The sequence below is a fragment of the Hylobates moloch genome, unplaced genomic scaffold, assembly GCF_009828535.3.
Source record: "Hylobates moloch isolate HMO894 unplaced genomic scaffold, HMol_V3 SCAFFOLD_20, whole genome shotgun sequence".
NCBI lineage: Eukaryota > Metazoa > Chordata > Mammalia > Primates > Hylobatidae > Hylobates > Hylobates moloch.
This window is the reverse complement of record NW_026652295.1, coordinates 50,138,689-50,164,248: the sequence shown is the minus strand read 5'-3', so window position 1 is coordinate 50,164,248 and position 25,560 is coordinate 50,138,689. Positions and strand designations below refer to the sequence as shown.

General features: G+C 46.9%; 2 protein-coding genes across 7 annotated transcripts in view; one reads left to right on the top strand and one right to left on the bottom strand.

The window, feature by feature from the left end:
- TRAM2 (translocation associated membrane protein 2) overlaps window positions 1–10,000 on the top strand; it is a 75,132-nt gene extending 65,132 nt beyond the window's left edge. The window contains exons 5-11 of the mRNA XM_032141600.2: window positions 3,352–3,410; window positions 4,623–4,707; window positions 5,313–5,383; window positions 6,800–6,904; window positions 7,194–7,337; window positions 8,217–8,380; window positions 9,699–10,000. Coding sequence (XP_031997491.1) covers window positions 3,352–3,410; window positions 4,623–4,707; window positions 5,313–5,383; window positions 6,800–6,904; window positions 7,194–7,337; window positions 8,217–8,380; window positions 9,699–9,772 — 702 coding nt within the window. The 3' untranslated portion in view covers window positions 9,773–10,000. The remainder of the gene's footprint in view (window positions 1–3,351; window positions 3,411–4,622; window positions 4,708–5,312; window positions 5,384–6,799; window positions 6,905–7,193; window positions 7,338–8,216; window positions 8,381–9,698) is intronic.
- EFHC1 (EF-hand domain containing 1) overlaps window positions 1–25,560 on the bottom strand; it is a 105,165-nt gene that overhangs the window by 10,895 nt on the left and 68,710 nt on the right. For 3 of the 6 annotated variants that reach the window (XR_009211240.1, XR_009211243.1, XR_009211244.1), the window contains 2 exons: window positions 23,464–23,674; window positions 21,401–21,549 (listed from right to left, as the gene is read on the bottom strand). Coding sequence is in view for 1 of the 6 variants with exons in the window: in XM_032141598.2 (XP_031997489.1) it covers window positions 21,478–21,549; window positions 23,464–23,674 (283 nt within the window). In the remaining 5 variants the exon portion in view is untranslated. Of the gene's footprint in view, window positions 1–21,313; window positions 21,550–23,463; window positions 23,675–25,146; window positions 25,262–25,560 lie in introns of those variants that run through there. The other 3 variants (XM_032141598.2, XR_009211241.1, XR_009211242.1) reach the window with 3 other exon arrangements.

The following is a 25,560-nucleotide window of genomic DNA, read 5'->3' as shown; positions in this document are numbered from 1 at the left end:
GTCCTTAATGCTGGTGCTTCTACCAGGACTGGTTTCTACTAACAGACTAGCTGCTTTAGGGCAGATTTTTAGTGTATGGTTGTTCTGATGGTCAAATAATATAAGGAATGTCTGAATTTATGTAGCACTTGCCTGTGCTATATGTGAATTATGCTGTTCTTCGTGGTTGTGTTTGTTCACATACCAAAAGCAAGGCTGCCGGGAAAACAGGAGGGATCTCTCCACCTTGTTGAGGCCTTGCTTAGCTCATGGGTGGATTTGTAGAATCAAGAGAGAACAAAGGATTTCAAAAGCTTCTCCAAACCATCCACTGGGGCCTGTCAGTGGATGGGATTTGGGGTGGGTTTCAGGTGCTTGCTGGGTCACACTCAGCCCCCTGTGGGCTCAGGTGCTTTGCGTGCCTGAGCTCAGAGGTGCCCCAGCCTCAGTCCTCCCTCAGACAGCTGCCTGGACAGAGGTCTGGAAAAGGCTGTTCTCAGAGCAGTGAGTCATTTTTCCTCTGGCTCCCCCTGCTCTCCTCCCTCCACCCCTTTCCTCCTCCAGTCCCAGTGGACTGGACATTCACAAGCAGGCAACATTTTTCTGGGGAGTTTCTTTGCTTGTTGGCTTCAAAGTTCTGACCTCTTTGTCTCTAAGTAAGAGGCCAAGCCAAGGAGCGTTACTGTTTAAAATCACGAGATTTTCTGGGCTTTACATTGCTCTCAGTGCTGCTTTTCTTGGCGAGTCTTGTTTTGGCAAAACTTTCTCTCCCACCTCAGTTTCAGAAGTACCATTTTTCCTGCTAAGTACATTCCTGCTTCCTCTAGGAAGAGACATTCTCACCTCTCTGATGTCCCTGGAATGAGGTAGCCAGGGGCAGGAGAGCTGATGAAGGTAGGCATATGTGCGACAGAGGGGGCGGGTGGAGGTGACAGAAGCAGTGTATTGGAATGAGCTCACAACTGTCACCACTGCCACACACGCCACCACCCGAAAGCCTCATCCACTTTTATTCCTCAATCGGCTCATGACCCAGGGAGGACAGAGGAGGGCAGTGGTAGTGAGAAGAGTTTAGAAATGAGGCCATGTAAGTTTGAAGTGAGATCATTTCCTTCTAATCCAGGTGACTGTGACTACAGTGGTATACATGTATCCGATTGGACTTATCAGTCAGGTTATTGTGCTCATGGAGGCCCAAGTTTGTGGGATTAGGGCTGTGGACTATACCCGAAAGGCATGCTGATAGGTCACAGGGCGTTTAGTGACTCAGAGGTGGGTGGATCGGCCCTCACTTGGAAATACAACTAAAGATCCTAATAGACAATAACCTAGAATGCTTCTTACTAAACCCTGTTGGCCTCATTCTGAGCACTGTAAAACCTCTGCCTTTAATCCCAGTGTGAACATTTGAGGTTCTCAGCCTTCTCATCAAAGCCACCAGCTCAGCTGATTTTCTGATTTACTGAAGCAACCTAGCCTGAAGTTATTGGACCAGAAGGTTTGTGGCCCAACTCGGATTTCAGCTGTGCTACTGAAAAACTATCTTGGCTGGGCGCGATGGTGCACGCCTGTAATCACAGCACTTTGGGAGGTCGAGGCAAGTGAGGTCAGGAGTTTGAGACCAGCCCGGTCAACATAGTGAAACCCCCGTCTCTGCCAAAAATACAAAAAATAGCCAGGCATGGTGGTGCGTGCTTGTAATCCCAGCTACTCGGGAGGGCTGAGACAGGAGAATCACTTGAACCTGCAAGGCGGAGGTTGCAGTGAGCTGAGATCGTGCCATTGCACTCCAGCCTGGGCAACAAGAACAAAACTCCGTATCAAAAAAAAACAAAACAAAACAAAACCGTCTTATTTCAGGAGATCCTTCCTATCTGTTTTTTCATTTTCCCATTTCTAAAATGAAGTCATCCTAATCTAATCTGCTCTGCCTTCTCTGAGTGACAAGTAAGAGCCCTTTCTTCAGAAGAGAGAAATTGCCCAAAGCATTCCTCATTCATTCATTCAACCAACTGGTGTTTATTGCACTCCTGTAGTGTCAGCTGACTCTTGCTTGTGGTAGATTATTTCTTCCCGTGCTTTGTAATCTTGGATTATAAATTCATCTTTAGCAAGGTTTTATCTGTGGGAATCCTGAGCATCCTTGGATGAGGGTATGTCCCTAGGGTATCACTGGCCCACCACACTATTAATTCTAATTTCTTACCTTGGCGGCTTTTGGATCACACAAGTAGTATATTTCACCTCCAAACTCAGAGTGAACCTGAGGTTGCAGATTTTTAGAATAAATGATTTTGTTTTCACCTTGAGTATGGGCTGAGCAGACATCTTCATTTCCCTGTGTTGGTCAGCAAACACTTTCTAGTCTTTTCCTTTCTCTGAGATTGTGGCCTTTCAGAGGTCCTGGTCTTATACAAGGGTCTTGGGTTCCACCTCCCAAGGCACCATCTTCTGTTCTCACATGGGCACAAAAACCCTGGCCCATGAGTAGTGCCTTCTGGGCTGCTACAGTGTCACTTTACTGCTCTGCCTTTTAGCCTCCCTCTCTCTTTGGGTCCCAGGGGGTTTCCCTTTCTTACTGTGAGCTCAGCTCTTTGCATTTAAAAGAATATTCATTAGATTTCACCCAGCATTTCTAGATGTTTTGTGATGGAAGGATTTTCATGTTCCCACCCCCACCCCATATAAGATGCTGGGCTAGATGTTAGAATTCTAAAGACAGGCAAGAAAAGGCCCTAGTGTGAAGGGACTTGCAAGAGTAATGGAAACAACTGACAGTAATGACACAGTGTGGTAGGTGTCAGAGTCCAGCTGCATGGTGAGGCCTATGGGGTCCTGCCATGTTTTTTATTCAGCAGGATGTGAAAAGCCAAAGGCTTTTCATTTTTCCAGCGAGTGGTGATTCTAGAGTTCATTTGCTTATTCATTATAGAGGCATTTCCTGAGCGCCTGCATGCCAGGCACAGGACTAGACACTGGCACATAAACTGTCCCATTCATTTCCAACAATAACTCTGTGAGGGTGGGTATTTTTATTTTGTTTTGCAGATGAGCCAGCTGTGGCTTAGGGAGACTAATTAGCTTGCTCAGAGGAGCAAGACTAATAATTCGCTTGTCAGACTCATCTTCAGATGTGGGTCTTTGGACCTCAGAGCGTGGCCCTTCCTACTCCAGCATGACTCTTCCACAGTAAAGAAACCAGCCAAGCGCCAGGGGTCCCACACAGAGAAGTTCTCTGTTTTCACATTTCCTGTTCCTTCCTGTTTCTGTCAGGTGGGGGCTGGATGCATCCCTGACCCCTGGACCGGTCCCAGGGCCCCAGCAGGTCTCATGTCCACGTCTCTAAATGGTCTCTCTTCTCGCCCACTGCAGGAAGGATACTTAACAAACCCAAGAAGCCTCTGGGAAGACTACCCGCATGTGCACCTCCCGTGAGTATTCTGTTGACTCAGCCCCAGGGAGGAGCGACCGGGCCCACTGCCTTCCTTTCCCAGTGGAGTGTGGCCAGAACACCACAGGCCCAGCTGGCCTGACGAGCAGATCATGCCCTGAGCCTATTGTGGATGGTAGACTTGTCTGGAAGCCACTTCTTCTCAGCATGCTTGACCAGAGAATCCCCAGATGAAATGCCATCTGTGCTGGCTCCCATCACGGAGGTGCCTCAACTGCATGAGACAGATACAGAAGCAGAACATCTCCCTCCATAATGCCCTCTGGGTTTCTACCTTCTTGGCGACCCCCTGACATCCGTAGAGTGTCTTTCCTTCTGGCCTGCCATGGCTGGTGGTCTGTCAGAGCCAGCGTCCTCTGCCTCATATAGTGCTGCCAAGAGGGCGGTTTACCCCGAGGGCAATACCCGGGGCCATCTCCCTCAGGAGGCCACCCTTTGCCTTTCCCGAGATCTTTGTTTTTTGTCTTTTTTTCTGAGATGGAGTTTTGCTCTTGTTGCCCAGGCTGGAGTGCAATGGCGCGATCTCAGCTCACTGCAACCTCCGCCTCCCGGGTTTAAGCCATTCTCCTGCCTCAGCCTCCCAAGTAGCTTGGATTACAGGCATGTGCCACCACGCCCAACTAATTTTTGTATGTTTAGTAGAGACGGGATCTCACCATGTTGGCCAGGCTGGTCTCAAACTCCTGACTTCAGGTGATCCACCTGCCTCAGCCTCCCAAAGTGCTGGGGTTACAGGTGTGAGCCACCGCGCCTGGCTGCCTGTCCCGAGACCTTTAAGAGCAACAATAGCAAAGGATGTAGGGCTGAGTTAGAACCTTCCCTTGCTACTTAGAGCCCTTTGTTGTGTCAGTGTATCTGTTGGTCCCTATCTCTATCAACAGTGCTCTGTAATCAGCTCCCTCCTCAAGGCTGAAGGATTCTTCCTCCTCTGCACTATTTTAATCATGTTTGTTTCTTTCTGTGGACTTTCCGTGTCCTTTAAGTGGTCTTGTATGTGGAACAAGGCACAGGCCAACGGAGAAGCCAGGGTCCCAGGCTCAGGGTGCAGCGGTCACTGGCCTAACTCCCTTGCTCCTGGACCAGCTCCTCACAGGCAGAGTCTCGGCCCATGCTTTTCCCTCCCGCGCTTGGCCAGCGCCTGCAGGGACACTTTTCTCTATCCTGCCCGTGTGACTTGCCCCCTTGTCTCCAGCTTCCAGGTGAAGTTTTTCTACCTATGCCAGCTGGCCTACTGGCTGCACGCACTTCCTGAGCTATACTTCCAGAAGGTACGGAAGGTGAGTGCTCACTTCTCCCCCTTCTTGGAGGCCATTCATTGACCACTCCCCTCCTGCTATTCCCAGGGGTACCTCCCTTCCTTTCCTCCAGAAGCATGGGGTGTTGGGTGGTGATAGGAATATGTTGGGGGTTGAGCAACATGCTGAGTCATCTCTTGAAGTGCCAGGTAGTTGACCACCAGTGTCAGTCTCTTGCCTGCCTCTTCCACCAGACCTGTGGCTTTGGAGGAAACCTAACTCTCATCTTATAGATGTCAAAGGAGAGGTCTTTGCCATTTCCATAGTCTTTTTTTATTTTTACTTTTTATAGTTTCCTTCCGAATTATTTCCAAGAGCCCTCTTCTCCAGTCCCTGTCTCTTCTTTCTCAATCCAAACCTCGTCCTCTGACACTAGACTCAAGGCTGCTGGAATTTGGGAACGGACCTGAATGCCCTTGAATTTCAGCAGCCTGGTGCAGTGACTATGGGACTTGTGGGACATGGGACTGTGTGTTAAAGCAGCCCAGAGGAGCCTGGCCCTCTCTCATCCCCCTGCATTTTTCCCCCTTCCCTGAATCTTCAGTTAGGGAATTAGCAAATTTACCATCTGCTTCTCTTGTTTCCAGGAGGAAATTCCCCGCCAGCTCCAGTATATTTGCCTGTACCTGGTGCATATTGCTGGAGCATACCTCTTAAAGTGAGTGAGACCATGGAGCCAGCCAGATTTCCTTGCCCTTTTATGTCCATGCATCTGTCCACACAATCATGTAATTATCAGGCATTTGTTGACATCCTCTGTGTGCCTAGCACCACGCTAAGACTTGGCAATACAAAGATGGTAATGGAAGATTATTTATCTTCAGTGGTTCATTCTTAGTCTGAAGAGACAGCTATAGACATAAGTAAGGATAGTTGAGAGTGATGAACACCATTACACGGTATGTATCATCTGCTCTGCAACGCAGAAGAAGACCTTCAACAGAGAGAACCAGGAAGACTTCCAATGGATGCTGGCCTTTGAACCATGGCTTTGCGGCTTGAAGGCCTCCCAAAGCTGGGCTCTTACCTCACAGTGTCCAATGCAAACTGCTAGGGCTTGTAGCCCTGGAATTCCCTTCCCTTTGGTTTATAATGACATGGAGAGTAGGTCTCTCTTGGTTGTTCTAGAAGCAGAAAGAATTGCTATCATATTAGTTCTCGAAGAGCCTCTTTTATGAAAAGAATTCTTTTGATGTTAATAAGCTGTGTCATTGATAATTTGGGCTTTTGCTGAGTGTTATCCATGCAGTAAAAGAGAGCACCCCACACTTTCTCTAGACTGGCACTTACAGAGCTCACTGTGTGTAACTTTCTGCCGAGGTGCCTGGAAATCCCGAGGTGCGTTGGACTAGGTCCTTGCGGCAGGCATCCTGTGCGGATGACTGACTTGGATTAGTAAGACTGAGGCAGGGAGGGAGCTCTCAAACTGTCTCCTGTCTCTGGTGGCCTGAAGCAGCATCAATTCCTGGATGGGTCTTTGAGGGCCGAAGGCTGTGGGGTGATGCCCGCTCTGCCCTTGTGTTGGATGGTCACGTGTCACATGCATAACGGGTCTAAGAAGCCAGTCTGCACTGTCACCGTAGCAGTGGCGAGGACTGGGGAAGAATGTATGAGCAAGACCACACAGAAGGAGCACTTGCTGCTTCTGCGTGTTACCTCGGAGCTGTGAAGACTTAGATAATGGAAAGTCAGACAACAGGAACATGTCATATTCCTACACTCAGAGCTCAGCAAATGTGTTCTGAGTACCTTTTATGTACTTGGTTCCAGCCTGGGTGATGAGTGCAAGGTGCTAAGTACTGTGAAGGGCCTATGCCAGGTTTGCTGTGGGAGCAGGCGAGGGCATCCGACCGAGACAGGACAGCTGAACGGCCAGCGGGTCGGTATTAGGAAAAATGTCTTAAAGGTGCGAGAGCTAAACTGAATCCTAAAGGATGGAGCAGAGCCAGCCAGGGAAAGTGGGAGTGGAAAGCAGAGCCCAGCCAGGCACCGGGGCAGCCTGAGCCAAGATGCAATGGCTTCTGCTCCACGCAGCATCGTGGAGGGAATGTAAGTCTAGTCTTCCCACCCCCAGCCTGAGCCGCCTGGGCCTGATCTTGCTGCTGCTGCAGTACTCAACTGAGTTCCTCTTCCACACGGCTCGACTCTTCTACTTTGCAGATGAAAACAATGAGAAACTGTAAGTGGGGCTGCTGCAGGCTGGCCTGCTTAGAGGCCTGGGCAGGGGTTCCCCTGAGGCCCGGATGGTTGGAGGGTCCCTCCTTGGGTGCCCACTGCCCGCTTACCTGCACGTGGTGCCCTCACGTTATTTTTTTCTGGAACATCTGATTTTAGATATCTCGCCCCTCAAGCACTTTCCCCAGCCACCCTTGAAGCCTCTTCCCATTCGGGGTCTCTTCTGGAGAAGTGGGTGAAGATTCCTTCAAGGGCGCTAAAGACTGACATCCCTCTTCTGCCTCTGTGAGCAGGTTCAGTGCCTGGGCTGCTGTTTTTGGGGTCACCCGCCTCTTCATCCTCACCCTTGCGGTGCTGGCCATTGGCTTTGGACTGGCTCGCATGGAAAACCAGGCATTTGATCCCGAGAAAGGGAACTTCAACACTTTGTTTTGCAGGTGAGTCGAGCAGACGTCCAAGGTGATAAGCCAGGGCTTCCTGAGTACCACAAGGAGCCTCCTGAACTTGGCACAGCCCCTGCAGAAGGTCTGGAGGCAGCAGACCCTTTAGTCTCCCACATGTTGTTATTTTTTGGAAATCTCTGGATATCAGGCCTGAGGGGAGAAGAGATAGCAGCCTCTGGTTCCATCCAAACCATCTTCACCCCCTGGTCCTGGTTTGCTCAGACTGTAGTCCAAATAGGAATCCCTTACATTTGTCTGGCACTTTGTGGCGCACAGAGGCGTCACACCCAGTCTCTCAGTTGATACCATTCTCCTCTTCTTCTTGCGTGTGGGTGCTTTAAAACCGTGTGCTCAATGGCTTGGCCAGTGGCCTCCTGTACTAGCGAGAAAGGCAGTGAGGAAGCCACTATTTCCCGGAGCCCCTAGGCCCAGGAGAGTGATTTGTCCAGTTGCTCCACTTTTAAGTGACATGTTTAAATGAGAAGCCACTCTTCCAGAAATTCAATTCATTTGAATTCTACCAATATTTGTGGAGCTTACATTAGTCTTGTTCTGTGCAATGGGCGCAAAAGAGACACAGCCATGGACCCCCTCCCTCGTCATGGGAGTAACGTGATTGTAGAGCTGGCCGTACGTCTGTCGCCACTTCCTTCCCGTCTCCGTGGCACATGTGATGTGTGCTGGAGCACAGACTGACTGAAGCACACATTCTTCCTGGTGATAGTGGTGGTATGGAAGAGGGCCAGTGGTGAAGGTGGAGGTGATGAGCCATGGGAACTGCAGGGCCCCTGGCCCTTGTTCTCCCCTGCACAACCCAGCCCCAAGGCTGTGAGCCCAAGCCCCAGCCTAAGCCCACCCCCTGCCCCTCTGCAGGCTCTGCGTGCTGCTGCTGGTGTGTGCCGCCCAGGCCTGGCTCATGTGGCGCTTCATCCACTCCCAGCTGCGGCACTGGCGGGAATACTGGAATGAGCAGAGTGCAAAGCGGAGAGTCCCAGCTACACCCAGACTACCAGCCAGGCTCATCAAGAGGGAATCTGGTGAGTGCCAGGGCCCTTGGCAGAGAGTGGAGCCAGGGAAGTCTGTCTGGGATGGGTGGGAGGAGCCAAGGCACCCGGCTTCTTGGGCGCTTCCCAGACCAATCCTGCCAGCTTCTCCTTCCTGACTCCTACCTCAGGGCTGCGGCTTCTAGCTCCCTGATTGGCACGTGGCTGGGTGTTGGCCAGGGACAGGCTGTGGGTGGGGCTGGCCCTAACTAGGCTGGGAGCCCTAGCCATCACGGGGCAGGGAGTGGCTGGGTGGGGAACTCTGGCAGGAAGTGTGTCCTCAGGGTGGCTTCTGGACCCCAGCCAAGTGCTGCTGCTGCCGCCGCCGCCCATTCTCAGTGCCGGACGGTGGCGTCTGTCCTCACCTGCCCTTTTGCTCCACATCTTAGCCTGCCCCTGCCTCCCAGCTTGCTGGCTCCTCCTCTGTCTCCAAGAGTGACTCACAGTGACATAGTGCTAGGTGGGGGGTAGGGGTGGGACACTAATCTTTGGCCCCTGCACGCACTCCAGTCATCACCCACCTTCAGCAGGTCCTCAGGCCCTGCCAGCCCCGCACGTTCTGCCCAGCCTGGGGGCCTGTCTGCACCGGGCGCTGCTTTCTGACTCACCTGCTTTTCTCTAGGTGGCCACCTGCTTGGCAAAGGCTTATGTGTGTTTGAACCAGACACGCGTGCAGCTGGGTGTGTCGCAGAGTCAGACCTGGCTGGCGGGGGAGGTATGGGGCATAAGACTGCAGCCAGTACCTCTGAATTTGAGCAGGCGCACGGAAGTATTTTGAACAATAGAGCACAATTTTTCTGCCAGAGGAGTGTCAGGCATCCGTGAGAGGCCTTGTTCCTACAGCCTCTTGTCCCCCTCCCTTCTGTGGCCACTGCTCCTGGGAGTTCTCGCTGAACTGGAAATGGGCTGATGGCTTGCAGGGGCCTGAGAGGAACTGAGGACAGTGAGACAGTGACAGCATCTAAGTGATTTCGGCGAGTATCTAGTCCCAGCCTCAGGCTTGGGCAGGCTGGCCTCTGTTGTTGCTGAGTTACCGTGTGTCATCCCAGGCCCCTCCTGCTAAATTGCAGTCAGAGACCAAGCCTCTCAAACAGAGCCACTAGTCCAGGGCCCTGGGGAAGACAGGACCCTCCTGGGAGCCGTCTGCTGGCTTGGGTTTGCTGTGCAAGGCTGCAGCCCGGCGCCCCTTTGGTGCATCCACGTATAGCAGCTGGGCTGCCCGGGCCCCTTCCTTGGCCTGGCTCCACCCTCCCCTCTTCTGCCTTAGCTTCAGCAGAAACACCATGTATGCTTGTCTCTCTCCACTTCCCAGGTTACCATGAAAATGGAGTGGTGAAGGCAGAGAACGGAACCTCCCCACGGACTAAGAAACTCAAGTCTCCCTAAGGCCAAAGTGCTAAGAACAGGAATCCTCTTGGTGGGGGCCCAGCAGGGGGCGAGGAGCCCAGGCCCCCTCCCTGCCTCCTCCTTCCTGCCTGTGATGCTCCGTCTCAAACAGCCGAAACCTGTCTTTCAATGGGGGAGAGGGGGCGTTTCGCTTTTCTTCTTCTTGGCTTTTATTCTTCCACAAACCATTCTCAATAAAGCCAAAAATCTTTCTCTTTCTCTCCCTCAGGCCACCTCCTGTCCTCACTCCTGTCCTGTGCTGGCTTTTCCAGAATGCCAGGCGCCCATGGCTGGCACCTTTTTGCTTGCTCTGTCTCTTGCCTCATGGCTGCTGCTTTTCCTTTTTACTTCCTAATTTCACCTTATCTTGCAATTTTTCTGTCTGATTTTTACCACGGGAGGGGAGCTAAGATTGCAGTCCTGTCCTTCGGTCCCCCAGGGCCTGCTGGTCAGAAGCCTGGGGCTGGTAGCAGGCCCTTGGTGGTCCTCATGTGGATGGGCAAGAAGAGAGAGCGACCCTCTCAGATCATAATCTCCTTGGTGCCGATTAACTGACGAGATATATGATTCCAGTTCTGCATGTACCATCTTGAGGCACAGCAGCCACTGCTCGTTGTAAATGCCAAGGCATTTGGCTTTGGGACGTGACAATCAATCCAGAAGGATGGTGTGAACTCGGTTGGGTCCCGTGACTCGAGCTCCTACCAGTGGCTGGCCGCGGATTGGAAGCCAGCCTATTGTCGCCCTGTGGGGGAGACACGTCTTCCCACTGCTTAGAGCAAGAGCAGAGCAAACTGCGCAGCAGGTGCCTCCAGAAAGGTAATGGTGGCAGAACCCACAGTGGAGTCGACCTAGGCCTTTCTCCAGCAGTCCCAGTCGCCATTGCTTTTTCAGCCATTCACAAGCATTCAAAACCAAACCAAACAGCAGTTCATAAACCTGCCTGAGATAGGCTGGTCCTCACCTCCAGAGCCAGCCAGCCCTGTCAGGGGCCAAACTTACTACCTTGACTTCATCTCTAGCTGCAGAAACACTAAGCCTCAAGGGCTTCAGCCCCATGCCGGTCCCTTGGTGTCCAGGGAGGGTCACTGGGACCACTGTTCATCTGGCTGCCCTCGTTGAGTGTTCTTTGGAATTGTCGTTTTTTGAGCACAACTACAGCATTTTAGACTGCATGAAACCATGACTGACTGAGAGTCACTCTCTGGGTAGATGATAGGCGCCTTTCTGGCCCCTTCCCTCACAGATTCTTTCCCCTCCCCTCCACCTGAAGACAAGGCCTCCAAGTCCTTATGGTGCCTTGTGAGGACTTTTAGAAGGGGCGTTCAGCTTTAAAAAGGTCCTAATTATGGCCGGACACAGTAGCTTACGCCTGTTATCCCAGCACTTTGGGAGGCCGAGGTGGGCAGATCACCTGAGGTTGGGAGTTCAAGACCAGCCTGGCCAACATGGTGAAACCCCATCTCTGCTAAAAATACAAAAAATTAGGCGTAGTGGCAGGCACCTGTAATCCCAGCTACTCGGGGGGCTGAGGCAGGAGAATCGCTTGAACCTAGAAGGTGGAGGTTGCAGTGAGCAGAGATTGTACCATGGCACTCCAGCCTGGGCAACAAGAGCGAAATTCTGTCTAAAAAATACAAAAAAAAGTCCTAATTAAGAACCTCCGAACTCTGTTTTGAGGCAAAGGGGAGTAGTTCTTGGTAGGTGCAGGAATAGTAGTGTCATTTGGAGTACTGGTCATCTTTCTGACATCACAGTAGAAACCAAAACTTGGATTTAGATTCAAAAAGGGGGAAATGGGTCTTTTCATCAAGGCAACTCTCCTTCTCCAAGTCACTTACATCATAGATAAATTTTAGCTTCCCAGTAACTGAGGGATTTGTTTCCTAACGCCATTGGAGGCCTTCATCCCTCTGTACGATAAGGTTGCAGAAATGGGAAGAGCTACCCGTGGTTGCTTTTGACTACCCTTAGGAAGTGAGACAGTGTTTTTGAAAATATATATTTCTCCCATTTCTCCCTCTCCTTCCCTGACACTTCTCTGGGCTGCACAGCAGAAACGTTGATAAAAAGGCAGTTTGGTTTCAACACAGCAGACCTGATACGGGATCCCTCAGCCACTTCAGTCAAACAGCCCTGAAAGAGCCTGTAATTGAGTTCAGGCCCCCCACCTTGCCTAATAACTGCAAATGGTGTGTTCAGCCAGCAGCCTCCTAAGCCCACCTTCCTCCCTCATTATAGAACACCCATCCTGGGTGCTCTCCAGGGTGTGTCATTGGCAGGGCTTCACATGCAGGAGGCCTCTCAGGTGACCCCAGGTTAAACTGTTGAGTTGTGGCTTCAACAGATATGTATGGCATGCTGGGATGTGCCAGGTGCCTGCATTGTGCCAGATGCTGGAGAGGTAGTGGTGAGCAGAGCAGCTGAAATCTTGCCATCAAGCAACCCTCATTCTCATGCCTGTAGGTTTTCATTGGTCTGTCCCAGGACACTTGGGTGCCAGAGACGCCACAACTTGATGTCCCTGTCTCTTGCAAGCTCCCTGTGCTGCCAGTACATCATGCCTTGGATATGGTCCCACCAGCCCAGTGGCTGGGGTCAACTTAGGCTCTGCTTCCCAGTGGACAGGGGTGTGCTAAGCGTTTATTTTATGAAAACCAAACAAACAAACAAAAAAAACCATGAGTGGGGCTGGCATCTTGCCAGCCTGGGCTTCGGGGATGTTTGGGGTGGGGGTGGTTAGAGGGTAGCTGTAGGGTACTTTGTCACCCCCTTCCCTCCGCCACCCTCCCTGGCACGTTTATTTCACAGCAGAGCCAAGTCTTTGGCAGGTTGACACAGACTGTTGCCAGAGCTGAAATAATTCCACTTCATCCTATGAGTGTGTTGGGCTAGCTTGTTCTAATTTTGGCCACTTTGGCTGTTTTCTTCAGTTTTATGCATTCTCTCCTGCCCCAAAGTGCCAAGCCATTTGTGAAGGCTCTGCCAGACACCTCCAAGCTTGAGAGCTCAGCACCATCCACCAAGAGCAGGAGAAAAGACATAACCTACCTCAGCAACTGTGGTCTCTTGACAGCCCTGGCTAACTAACATTTGTGGGGAAGCCAACAGACACAGTAGGAGGAGAGGGAGGTGGCGCCGATGGACCAAGGATCCGTGCTACCTGCTCCCCTCCTTGGAGGTGCAGTGATGATGGGAGTTATTTTTACCATCCGGGTGCTGATAGCTGCACTATTAATAAATTGCATGTGCTCCTTTTGAAGGTAGGGGATGGTTCTGGGCGAGAGGGGAGCAGGCTGAGCCACGGGGGGAGCTGCTGTCCTCCCTTTCGAGTCAGTTCTAATCTTATGTGTGTCTGGGCCACCAGACCAAAATGGTTGCTGAGAAACTTGTCTGTTCATGTCCCAAGGCATAACTTCCCAACATTTAAGAAACCCCAATAGACACCTCTGCCCTGGCCACGTTCACAGATCCTTCTCTTGACCGGAAACCCTGGGACCCTAAGAACCCCTGAAGCTTGGGCTGGGTGTGTGCTTCTGGGGTCTCTTTTGGGACCTCCTTTGTCAGTACCCCTTCTTTTTTCTAAGCAGCTAATACGAGGTTGGGTGAAAGAGTGCATCTCATCCCAGGATTCCACAACAAAATTCTTATCTTCCATGGATGCTTTAATTGGAAGTGGGTTGCCGACCCCCTTGTGCCTAGAAAAGGCCTTGGCTTGGGTTTCCTTTGTATGCTTCAGCCTTCCTGGTTGGTTTTTCCTAGTCCTGGTGTGAGAGGTAGGGAAGTCGGCATGTAACTAATTCTTCCGCCTAAGGGCCTATGGCACAAGTGCACAAACTTCAATTCTTGACGTTCTAAGCCCTCTCCTCTAACAGAGGGAGTGCTGAAAGCTTTTGAGTCAAGACAGTGGAGTGCTCTTCCTCCCTCGCTCTGCCTTCCGAGCTTATGGTTCCTTTTCTCAGGAGAGGACTTTAGGGATGATTGGAGGATTAGGTCATTGTCAGATGACTGGAAAACCTAAATAGGATCCCTCTCCCGCCCAAGGTTGTCCCAGTGAGGAAGACTACCAACTTCTCTCTCTACCCCACTACTCGCATGAGTGTTAGCTCCACCTTGCAAAGGCTGAAGACCAGTTCTCCCCAGTGAAAGCTGCCTCATTCTTTTATGGAGTTCCCTGAACTGGCAGAGCTATAAAGACGAGCATTGGGATTTGCAGTCTCCATGTAGCCTTTTGTGCTTGGCAACCCCTGTAGACTTTTTGTCCCAAGCAGATTGCGCGCGTGCGCGTGTGTGTGTGAGAATAAGTGCCTTACTTTGCTGTGTGGTTTTCACTTGTACTCCGTGGCCAGCCCCCAGCTACCAGGGCTCGACGGCAGCCAAGGACACCATACCTCAGTACAGTTACCTATAAAAGGGACACGGATTGTGACAGTTTCGCCCCATTTGTTTCTAACCCCGCTGCCCAGCATTAGAGTCTGTGGTGTGTGTTCTGTTTTGTTTTTGGTTTCTCCCTTGTGTCAGTTCTCTTCTGGCCCAGCTGGGTGGCTGTGGAAGTCTGTGAGGTGGCCCAACCACAAGCATACCTATTAAGGGAAGCCCAGAGCTTCCAGCCCCCACTTCGAAAACTCTCCTCTGGCCCCACATAGCAAGCTCTGCTTCTCCATTATTTTCCCCACCCCCAGATTTTTTTTTTTTTTTAAAGGCCCACTTGCCGTAACCTCTTTTGGTCTATTTTGCTTCCCATTCAGCCCAAAGTTTATATGATAAAGGTGTTTACTTTTACTTCCCAGTCTCCAGTTCAAGTGCTAACACGTACATGTCTGACTGTTGCAGAACTGTTCCAGCTCCTAATTCAGTGTTACCTTGTTTTAGTCGCAGCAACCCTCTCCCCTGCCCCTTGCCTGCCCACGTTTTTCTCACTCTTCCGGGTTGTGCAATAACTCTCCCAGCCAGTGGTCCTTTCCACAGCCTTTCTGTCCCTTAAAACACCTGCAACTGGGGGAGAAATGGGACCCATGGGAGGGGTAGTCATCATCCCTTAGACAAGAAATAGCCACTTTCCTTTTGTTGTTGTCATTCTCGTGATCCTGGGTGGGTTTCTGTGGCACTCTTTTAGAACATGTAGCATCATCTTAGAGGTCTATTTTAAAAAAATCTGTTGAAGAGGAAAAAACCATTCTCATGATGGGGCTTAAGTCATTGTCCAGGAATAAGATTGGTGTGGTGCCCATGACATCACCGTCACTCTGCCTAAAAGCATTCTAGAGCTTCTTCACGTGGAGAGGAAGGATATTTTGCCAAGCAACAGCCGCAGGTGGATAGCCCTGTTCACCTGATAGGCTCTGGCTGTGATAGTAAATATAATACCACCGTTTCCTTGGGTACAGATTTGAGTGTTCATGTGATGAGACTGTAAACCTCATTTTTTAGTTCCTCTGTTTAAAAAAACATCTGAAGGATGAACTAAGGCTGCTGGTGCCCTGAGCAACTGATAATGCAAATGTGGACAGATTGTTTTCTACTCTAACCTGTTCATATGGACCAAATTTCAACAAGGAACTCAAGGAAAATGTGTACCTGCCGTATTTATGCTTTCATGTAAAAGGGTTGGGGGGAGGGGTGTCTTTTTACTTTTGGTGAACTTTTTTTCAAAATCATTTTTCCACTGTTTCTGTCTGGTTTTAAAACAAATTACAGTTTTGTATGGGTTTTTTAAATGTACATTTTGGAACAAATGATCAAATATTTTCCGAAATAACAATAAAAGGCAGAAAATTATCAGAATTGTCTCATAATTTCCTTGACGTGCTTTTATACAGTGATGCTTTTAACATGGATGTTTACGTTTGCTTAAAGGAGTTTGCAATGAATTTTAGCCCTCATGTCTAATATTTTTCACTATATTAGTCATTTCTTATATTATCTTGATCCGTATTTGTCCATTGTGATATGAATTAGGGAATTAGAATTAAGGATGGAGAGTCAGTTATGTCAAGTGCTGGATAGCAATAAGCATCTTTTTATTTGAATCTTTAATAGTAAAGTGGAAAAGGGGTTTTCTTAACATGGGGTTTGTGGGTAGGAATCTCCAGAAACAAGCACATCATCCTTGATGCCTGCTATACTGTGACCTTATTTAGCTTGGAGGAAATGGGGTTTCGTTTGTGTAAAGGCCAACAAATATGTTGGTGCTGACTAGAAGACATCCAAGTGTTAGTAATAGTGGGGATTGCTGGTGTCACTTACATGGCTGCTGTTGCCTATAGCTGCTTGCTGTGTTTACCAGAACCATCTTTGGAGAGATTTCAAAAGATGAATGCAGTTACAAGTGGCAGTTAGTCAAGGACACCCATGGGGTGTGAGAAAGAGGAAATGTTTGCTTGAGGTGAAGGTGAGTGGTTCTGATGCACAGCAAGCTTCATTGTAGAGTTGGGTCCTGCTCTGCCGTGAGAAGCTAGGTGAACTCAAGCAGTTAACCCTTCTGAGTCTTTTTGCTCATCTGTGTCAAAAGGGTTTCATGTTTTGCGGGGAATGGTGGTGAGAGATTTAGAGATACTGAATGCTAAGTTCATGGTACATATAAAGCACTCAAATTGGCTTTTTAAAATGAACTTATGTGCCAGCAGGATATTCAGGAGTCACTTACCCAAGTGGATTCTCTGGAGACAACATTTAGAGAAGTCTTCTCTACCTATTCGTCCCAAATACTCTCAAAGCCTATAGATATGGATTTGATACACCTTAACTGGATGGTATTTTCAAGGCCCCCTGATGGTGCAGACAAGGTACAGGCCCAGGTTTCTGAGTAGTGGCTAACTCACAGCCCATCTTTACCCACAAGACAGATTTTTATTAGTCCCAAAGCCGTAAGCACTATAAGCAGTCTTAGTCAAATTCTTCAGTTAGACCTGATAGCTTCAGCTACCAGTGCTAATCTTAATTCTCATTCTATCTTTCTCTCTCTCTCTCTGTGTGTGTCTGTGTGTGTGTGTGTGTGTGTGTGTGTGTGTGTGTGTGTGTGTGTATTAGAATCTTTCAACTCCCTGGTGGCCAGTTTGAAGTGATCATTTCTGCTTCCTACAATATTGCTTGCTACAGGCTAACGCTCAGCTCTCTTCCATCACCTGAACCTAACACTCCAGATGCATGCCAGCTATAACTGTAGCATAAGGTGATTAGTGACGTCTAATGGCTGCACTGCCATTAAGGATTTTAGTAGAAAAAGTGATTTGCTCTGACATTTGTGGCTTCCATACTTGCTGCTTTGTATAAACAGGTGAGCAGCGAGTGTTTGGACACCATAGAAATGGCCTGCTGGCTTTGGTCTTTCATGAAATCGCTTTTATACCTCGTGTTGGTGCTGTCAGATCTCAGCTTCTCAATCTTAAGTAAACTTAAAAGGAGATGCAAGGCAAGAAGTGGACAGCAAACTTAAGGAGTGTATGTGGATAGTGCCAATTTTATTGAAGACAGTTCCCTCTGAGACTATAGGCCTAGCTACTCAGAAGGCTGAGGCAGGAGGATTGCATGAGCCCAGGAGTTTGAGGCTGCAGTGAGCTATGGTCACACCACTGCATTCCAGTCTGGCAACAGAGTAAGACCCTGCCTCTAAAAAACAAACACAAAAACAAAACAGAACAACCAAAAACAGGCTACAGGATGCTAAATGAGACTTTCCTAAATCTCCATTTTGGCTGAGACCCAAAGCTGGTGACAAAAATTGGCAAATATTTCCATATGTTGCAGATTTGCTGCCGATCCGTGAATGATTTGCTAAGGAGTAGCCCAAAGCTCCTCTATCACAGGAGGCAAGAGTGATGGAGAAAATATCAGAAAGTGCAAGCTTCTTGAAAGGGGCTGGAGTGCCTTGGGTCTGCAAGCTAAGCGAGGGGATACTTTAAAAGACTCAGGGTTTGACATATGTCTGTCCCCTGGAGTTTGGAGAGCACAAGATTTGGGGTACCTGGTTCTCCCCTGAAACAGTCTAAAGGGAAAGGAAAAGGAAAGGGATTGAGCTGCCTAATTACACAGCCAAGAGAGCCATCTGGGTGAGAACATGGCGAGAGTGCACACCCTGGAAGGTGTGTCAGCCTGAAAGGGCCTCCCGGGAAGATCAGAAGGAGCCTTGGAGAGCATACCATTAGAGCCGGGGTGGTCAGGTACAGACTGGGTCCCCTCCATCTGAGAGTGGTGCACTGGGCAGTTTCCGGTTGGAAAGAGTTCTAAGAACTCACCAAAACGGGGCTCTGAGCAAAGGACATGGAATCAACCTAGGTGCCAATCAATGGTGGATTAGATTTTTTAAATGTGGTATACCTACACCATGGAATACTATGCAGCCACAAAAAATGAAATCATGTATTCTGCACAACATGGATGCAGCTGGAGGCCATTATCCTAAAGTGAATTGATGCAGGAACAGGAAACCAAATATTGCATGTTCTTACTTCTAAGTGGGAGCTAAACATTGAATACACAGACATAATGATGGGAACAATAGACACTGGGGACTACCAGAGTGGGGAGGGAAAGAGGGGGTATGTGTGGAAAAACTACTTACTGGGCACTATGCTCACTACCTAGGTGCAATATACTCATGTAACAAACCTGCACATGTACCCCCTGAATCCAAAAAGAGAAAAAAGGTGCTCTGGGAGAAAGAGTCAGCCTTTGGGCACATGTCACTCAGACCTGGTCCCACATTACGACATTACTAGCCACAGAAATAAGACTTTGCCCTTTTTCTCTGGTTTCTACCCCCTTAACCTTTCCCAGAACCTACAAGGGCTAGAAACAGCAGCATGGCTGAATAGGAACAAAGGGAGCAGAGAACAGAAAGAAGGGAGTAAGAAGAAACCACTATCATCACCCCAGTATACACACACTCTTTACCACAGGCTTCTAAGCCTGGGGAAGGACTGAGCTGGGCCAAGCAGGATAGAGCGTGGTAATTTTTAAGCTGAAAAAACTTCTAAAATACAGATAGTTCCCGACTTTCAATGGTTCAGCTTATTTTCTTACTTTACCGTGGGCTTATCAGGGTTATTAAATGTGTTTTCAACTTGTGATATTTTTTACTTATGTGAGTTTATTGAGACATAACCCCATAAGTAGAGGAGCATCTGTACTTGAAAGTAAGATACTGTTTTAAATAGTTATAAGCGACTGAGGGTAAAACAAAACAAAACACGGGTTATTCCCAAGATAATAACCTGGAACAGAAAAGGAATCAGCATAATACATTCACAGCCCTTTCAATGAGCTGGTTACAAGTGGCTGAGCTCGTTAGGGAAGGAAACACCAAGCGAAGTTCCCTAGAAGTTCTGAGAGGGCAAAGCAGTCTGAATTCTGTGTAACTCTATCCTCATTCCTACCACATTTCGGGTGGCTTGGGGGAATTTAAGATAGCATGTTTAAAGATGAACTTAGTGGCTGACTTCAACCAAAGAGCAGCGCTGTTTGTAAAAAGCCAGTCAGAGCTCACTAGAGAATAGTAACTGCAACTAGTCTTTCCTTCCTCTCTCAAGGCCAGGCTCTCTAAAAGCAGTATTTTTCTAACCTTTTTTTTTTTTTTTGAGATGGAGTCTTGCTCTGTCACCCAGGCTGGATGGAGTGCAGTGGCGTGGTCTCGGCTCACTGCAACCTCTGCCTGCAGGGTTCAAGTGATTCTCCCATTTAAGCCTCCCGAGTGGCTGGGACTATAGGCACATGCCACCACACCTGGCTAATTTTTGTATTTTTAGTAGAGATGGGAATTCACCATGTTGCCCAGCCTGGTCTCGACCTCCTGACCTCCAGTGACCCACCCGGCTCCACCTCCCAAAGTGCTGGGATTACAGGTGTGAGCAAGTGTTCCAGGCCAAATCTTTTTATTTTTATTTTTTTTACTACAACCCACATTTTACATCATGATCCAGTAAATACACTCTCATTTGAAACAGAAACCTCAGCCCAGCATGGTGAAACCCTGTCTCTACTAAAAATACAAAAAAAAAAAAAAAAATTAGCTGGGTGTAGTGGCACACGCCTGTAGTCCCAGCTACTCGGGAGGCTGAGGCAGGCGAATCACTTGAACCCGGGAGGCAGAGGTTGCAGTGAGCTGAGATCACGCCACTGCATTCCAGCCTGGGTGACAGAGCAAGCCTCTGTCTCACTCAAAACAAAAGAAAAAAAGAAAAAATACCCTGCTAGGTATACCAGCTATTTTCTATTACATTCCTTTTTTTTTTTTTTTTTTTTTTTTTTTAAATGCAGGTCTAATGGGCCTCGAACCACAGTTTGAAAAACAGGTGTATATTTCCCTCAGGGTCAGTGTGGGCAGATGGGTAGTGGTGGGGCCATTGACTAGCAGCAACAGCGATACTGCATACTGATTCCAACATCCCAGATGATGCTTCTAGAGAATTCTAACATTCCTCCTGCTCTTGATCATTCTTCATCTGAATTAGTCAGGGTTATCCAGAGAAAGAGAACCAATAGGATGTATGTATACACATATATGTGTACACATATATATGTATACACACATATGTGTACACATATATATGTATACACATATGTGTGTACACATATATATGTATATAATACTATATATACACATATACATACTATATATACACATATATATACATATAAACGTGTGTGTGTATGAATGTATATATATATATATAAATATATATATACGTAGAAAGAGAGAGAGAGAATTATAAGAAATTGCTCACACAATTATGAAGGCTTACAAGTTCCAAGATCTGCAGGGTAAATTGGCAAGATGGAGACCCAGGAGAGCTAAAGGTATAATTCCAGTCTGATTCCAAAGGCCTAAGACTTAGGAGAGCTGATGGTTTAGGTCCAGTCTGAAGGCCAGCAGGCTCCAGACCAAAAGCTGATGTGTCCATTTGTGTCTGAAGGCAAGAAAAGGCTGATGTTCCAATTTGAAGCCAGTCAGGCAGGAGGAATTCTCTTACCTGGGGAAAGGTCAGCCTTTTTATTCCACTCATGTCTTCAAATGATTGGAGGAGGCCCACCCACATTAGGGAAGACTATCTGTTTAGTCTTCTGATTCAAATGTTTATCTCATCCAAAAATACCTTCAGAGAAACCCCCAGAATAATGAAATATCTGAGGCTGGGCACAGTGGCTCATGCCTATAATCCCAGCACTTTTGGAGACTGAGATGGTAGAATTTCTGGAGCTCATGAGTTTGAGACAGGTTCAGGCAACATAGTGAGACCTTGTCTCTACAAAATAATTTTAAAAATTAGCTGGGCATGGTGGCTTGAGCCTGTTGTCCCAGCTACTGGGGAGGCTGAAGTGGGAGGATCACTTGAGCCCAGGAGTCTGTGGCTTCACAGAACTAGGATAGTGCCACCACACTCCAGCCTGTATGACAGAGTGAGATTCCATCTCTAAAAAAATTTAAAACATTTTTTAAAAAAGAAATTAAGGAAATATTTGGGCCCCCTGTGGCCAAGTCAATTTGACACACAAAATTAGACATTGCTATACCCCTATCACCCTAAAAAAGGCACCAATCTTAGATCCTATTAGATCCAATTTAGTTTTGACTTCAGTAGTAGTGAAATAAGAACGAAAACAGAAATAAAACTTCAGGAACTCTGTAAATACCTCTATGAAGAGTGTAAGGTGTATTTCAAAGCATAGTTCCAATATCAAAAATTGTCTTGCATTTTCTCATCAGCAGGTCAATTTGAGAAAGCACGAACAAAGTTATAGTAGTTAATCTTGCCTTCTCCATGAGAGCACATCCTGATTAACTGCAGAGAGCAAACAGAATAGGTGAGACAGATCTGCAGGGCTTCCGTCAGCTCAACTGCAGAGTGCGCTTATACATAATGATTCCCAGCCTTTGTCAATCAGTTCAGAATTTTTTTATCCTCAAGTTGATTCTGAAATGATCCTGTGAACCTGGCAGGTAGGACAGACATTATCCCCATCTTACACTTAATGAAACCAAAGCTGGATGGAGTAAATGACCTTCCCTGTTGAAGGCCGAAAGAATGAGGGTCATGATCAACTCAGTATACCACTGGAGGCTATATGAGTAAACAGTAAACTGTTTCTCACGAAAGCAGGATGTTGGCAAACTGACAAACTGCGTCTGCTGCCCAGAAGGAATGCTGAAGGCAGTCACCACCCAGGCACAAGTGTTTCTTGTGATTAGACACATCTGAAGCCTGTTAGCAATAATGTGAACCTGTGATCAATTAATCCCTGCTCTTTCTACCCAATAAATATGAAGGGCTGTAGAGGCTCGGGCGGTTGCCTTTGCTCACTAGAAGCAGGGAGCTCTCTTCTTTCCCTTCCTTTAAAATAGTTCCTTTTGTTTTAAGTTTTCATTTCTGCTTTCATCCTCCTTCGTTAACTCTCGTAATGACGGTCTCAAGTAGTAACAGTGGTAATTGTCGTAGAGATGTCTCAAGTAACCGTGGCAGTCTGCCACACTTCCCAAGATTTCAGAACTAACATCCATATTTATAAAAGCACTTTTAGTTGTTTTTATACTCAAATAAAAAACTGTCCACTCAGCTCATGAGGAGTAAGACTTTTTAAATAGCAGGCTCTTGCTACCACAGCCTAACAGAAGGGTCTGGTTATGCCACTGCTCAACCTGTGTCCCTTGAAACTCAACTGTGACTGGTAACAGACTGATTTTCTGTGGTTATTTTTATAAGACGTGCAAATCTGTCCCACCCCCACTTCCCTGCTCCACTTGCCAATGACTGCTATCCCTCTCTCCCATGTCAGTTCCCACATCAGAGTATGAATTTGAAAATCAAAAGTTGGGCATGCTGTCAACCTAAAATTTGGGGAGCTAAATGTGTGTTTGGTCCACATGAACAAATACTCTTCTATCTGCCCTCCTACTTACTCCCTGCTAATGTTTCTGTCTATGAAAAATCCTCATCTCCAACCTAGTCACTAGCCCTAAACCAAACTCTTTTCCTAAATGACTCTTAAATTCTGAACACCTGTTTTGGCTAAAAGATCTTTAAAAAGGCCTACAGAACCTCAATATTTTTAATCAGTAAGAATTTCTCAATGATAATAAGCCACAGTCCTTGGCATTTCTCAGGGGGACTTTGTTCTGACTTCCAAGGGAACCCTGGCTAAAGGGTTTATAATGAAGAAAAGGCATGAAAGTCCCCCTTCAACTCACTTACGAAAATTCAAGGAAGAAAACTTCCATGCCCTTTCTCCATCAGCTGCTGGCCATGCTACCATTACTGACAGATGCCACAGCCCTCCCGCAGTGGTCACGCCTTCTTCCATGCTAACCCTACTGATGGGCCAGTGTAGGCATCAGCTGTGAAGGGTATCAAAGGCTGCCAACCAGTCTGCTCAATCAACTTATCCTTGAGTCTCCCCTTGGTAGCTGCCCCTCCTGGATCGTCTCTGTTGCCCTTCTTCAGTCCTGACATATTGGTCTACTAACCACTCTGTGTTGTTCAGCCCCAGGCCCACTTACAGAGATGCCCTGCAACAGCAATTAGAAAAGAATGCCAATGCTAGAATCAACGGGCAATACCTAATCAGGACAGAATAGTAGATCTGATCTGAACACCCTAAATCTGGCCCAGTTATAGCGAAATACACATACAATTGCCTTTAGGAAAGAATGATCAGTGCTTAGCCTCTGCAATCAACTCAGAAGAGTAATTCATACTGACCTCCTTAACCAAGGAGTCATCCACTGGGACGTTAAGCGATTCACAGATTTTAAAGAACATGTCTCTGTCCACATATCCTGAAGCTTCCTTGTCATAAATTTGAAATGCCTCACGAATGTTGTCTTTGCATGAGTGATCTTTCAGTTCCTTCTGAATTGTGTCTATTAATCCTTCCAATTCCTGCACGCCTGGATCCTTTTCAGTTTGCTTGCTGTAGAGAAAGGAAGGAAATGACTGCACATGGTATTTATTCTTGATCAATCTCATCTCAGTGACCAAAGTTCTTACTTGATGAAATCAGGGAAGCTTCTAATCATAGCTTTGAGATTGAGCTGACCAATAACTGGACACTTGCCCACAGGGCTGTGACCTCCACATCAGGAAGGCCTGACTGGGGGCAGCTTTTGAATTTCCTCCCTTCTTGCTCAGCCTCCTTTCCTGCCATCTGTTAATCACTGCACCACAAGGAGACAAATCTAATAACACCACCACGCCAAATTTGGTATCTGTGGGAATCACATCATTGTCTCTTACTACTGTTGCAGATTAATGTTTCCTCATCTACAACTAAATGCCTGAGTGATATATATAGAGAGAGAGATGACAGATATAGATATAAATATATAGATATAGATCTGTAGCCAAGAATCAACCTTTTATAGTTTTAATATTATTCCCTCTCCAATTCACACTGAATTTTGTGAAAGGTTATCTATGGAAGCTAAGAGATTGCTCTGTGAGGTAGAGTGAGAAGTTTGGGCTTAGCATTTACTGAAATTAAGAGAGAATAGTAACACAGGGTGTTGGGAAGAGAGAGGTCTAACCCTTCAAAAAACAACCACAATAAGTAGAGGCTCAATTTTTATTTCCTCTGAACATGAAGGTACAGTTATAAAATTAAAAATTTTTGAGCTGAAAGATTCTCTCATATTTCATCTTCATAAATCCTTTTAGAACAAAATGGGCCAAATAAACTCAGTAAGCATTCTTCCCTCTTTCAGTGATGAGAAAACACACTTGAAGACCCGAGTGACTGATCCCAGATCCCATGTCAGTGGCAAGACTAGCACTCACATCCCACTCCAGTTCCAACATATTCTCTGAATTATGCCCAGTCACCTCTCACTGAATTCCTCTCCTTCCATAACTTGAAAACTATCAATCTACCATTGCTTTTCTGTATTTATTTTTCTTGTGTATAATATTTTTAAAGTTCACTGTTGCAAATCACCTCTTTTTAACTTATTTCCCTCTTTTATCTGCTGGCAAGTCTTGCTGGGGAAGGTATAAAGTGGAATAACCTTTCAGGAAAAATTTGGAAACATGAAGCAAAAGTCCAGCAAATAATCTCAAATAATTTATCCTAAGGAAATAATCATGGGTTGTATGCAAAGATACAACTATAAGATTGTTTTGAGATAGCCTAAATGTCCAAAAATAGGGAATTAAATAATTTACACTACAATAAAGCAACAGAATAATACTGTAGCCACTGACAACGCTGCAGAAACAGTATAAAGACATTTTTAGTGAGAAACTCAAGACATAAAAGTATGTATAGAGTGTTACCTTGTGTTATAAAAGTTGTGGGGGAATAAGAGTATATACTTAAAGTTGCTTATATTATTTAAAGAAACTCTGAAAAGATATTCAAAAAAATCAATGAAAGAGGTAGTTACCTATGGGGAGTGGAGGGTAAGAAGTAGGTACATGAAAGATGGGGTAGGAGCAAAGCTTTTCCTTGGTCCCTTCATATCTGTGTCTTAAAATATTTCATTTCACAAGGGTTCATGATAGACTATCGAGTGAAAAAAGCAAAATAGTATTACAGAATTTTCCACTTTATATGCATCTTTAAAAACAAAATATTAGAAGTAGTTATCTCTGAGTTATAAGATTTTCAAAAATTTTTGTTTATTTCCGTTTGTATTACCTAGATTTTTATTCCCTAAATTTTCAAATTCTGGTCATGTGTTACTTTTGTAGTAAGCCAAGAACAATAAAAATTGTTGTAATAATCCCCAATATCTAAATGCTCTCTGGCATTATTAATTATTAGAAGCAGAATATGTTTATCTGATGAATGTAATTCAAATC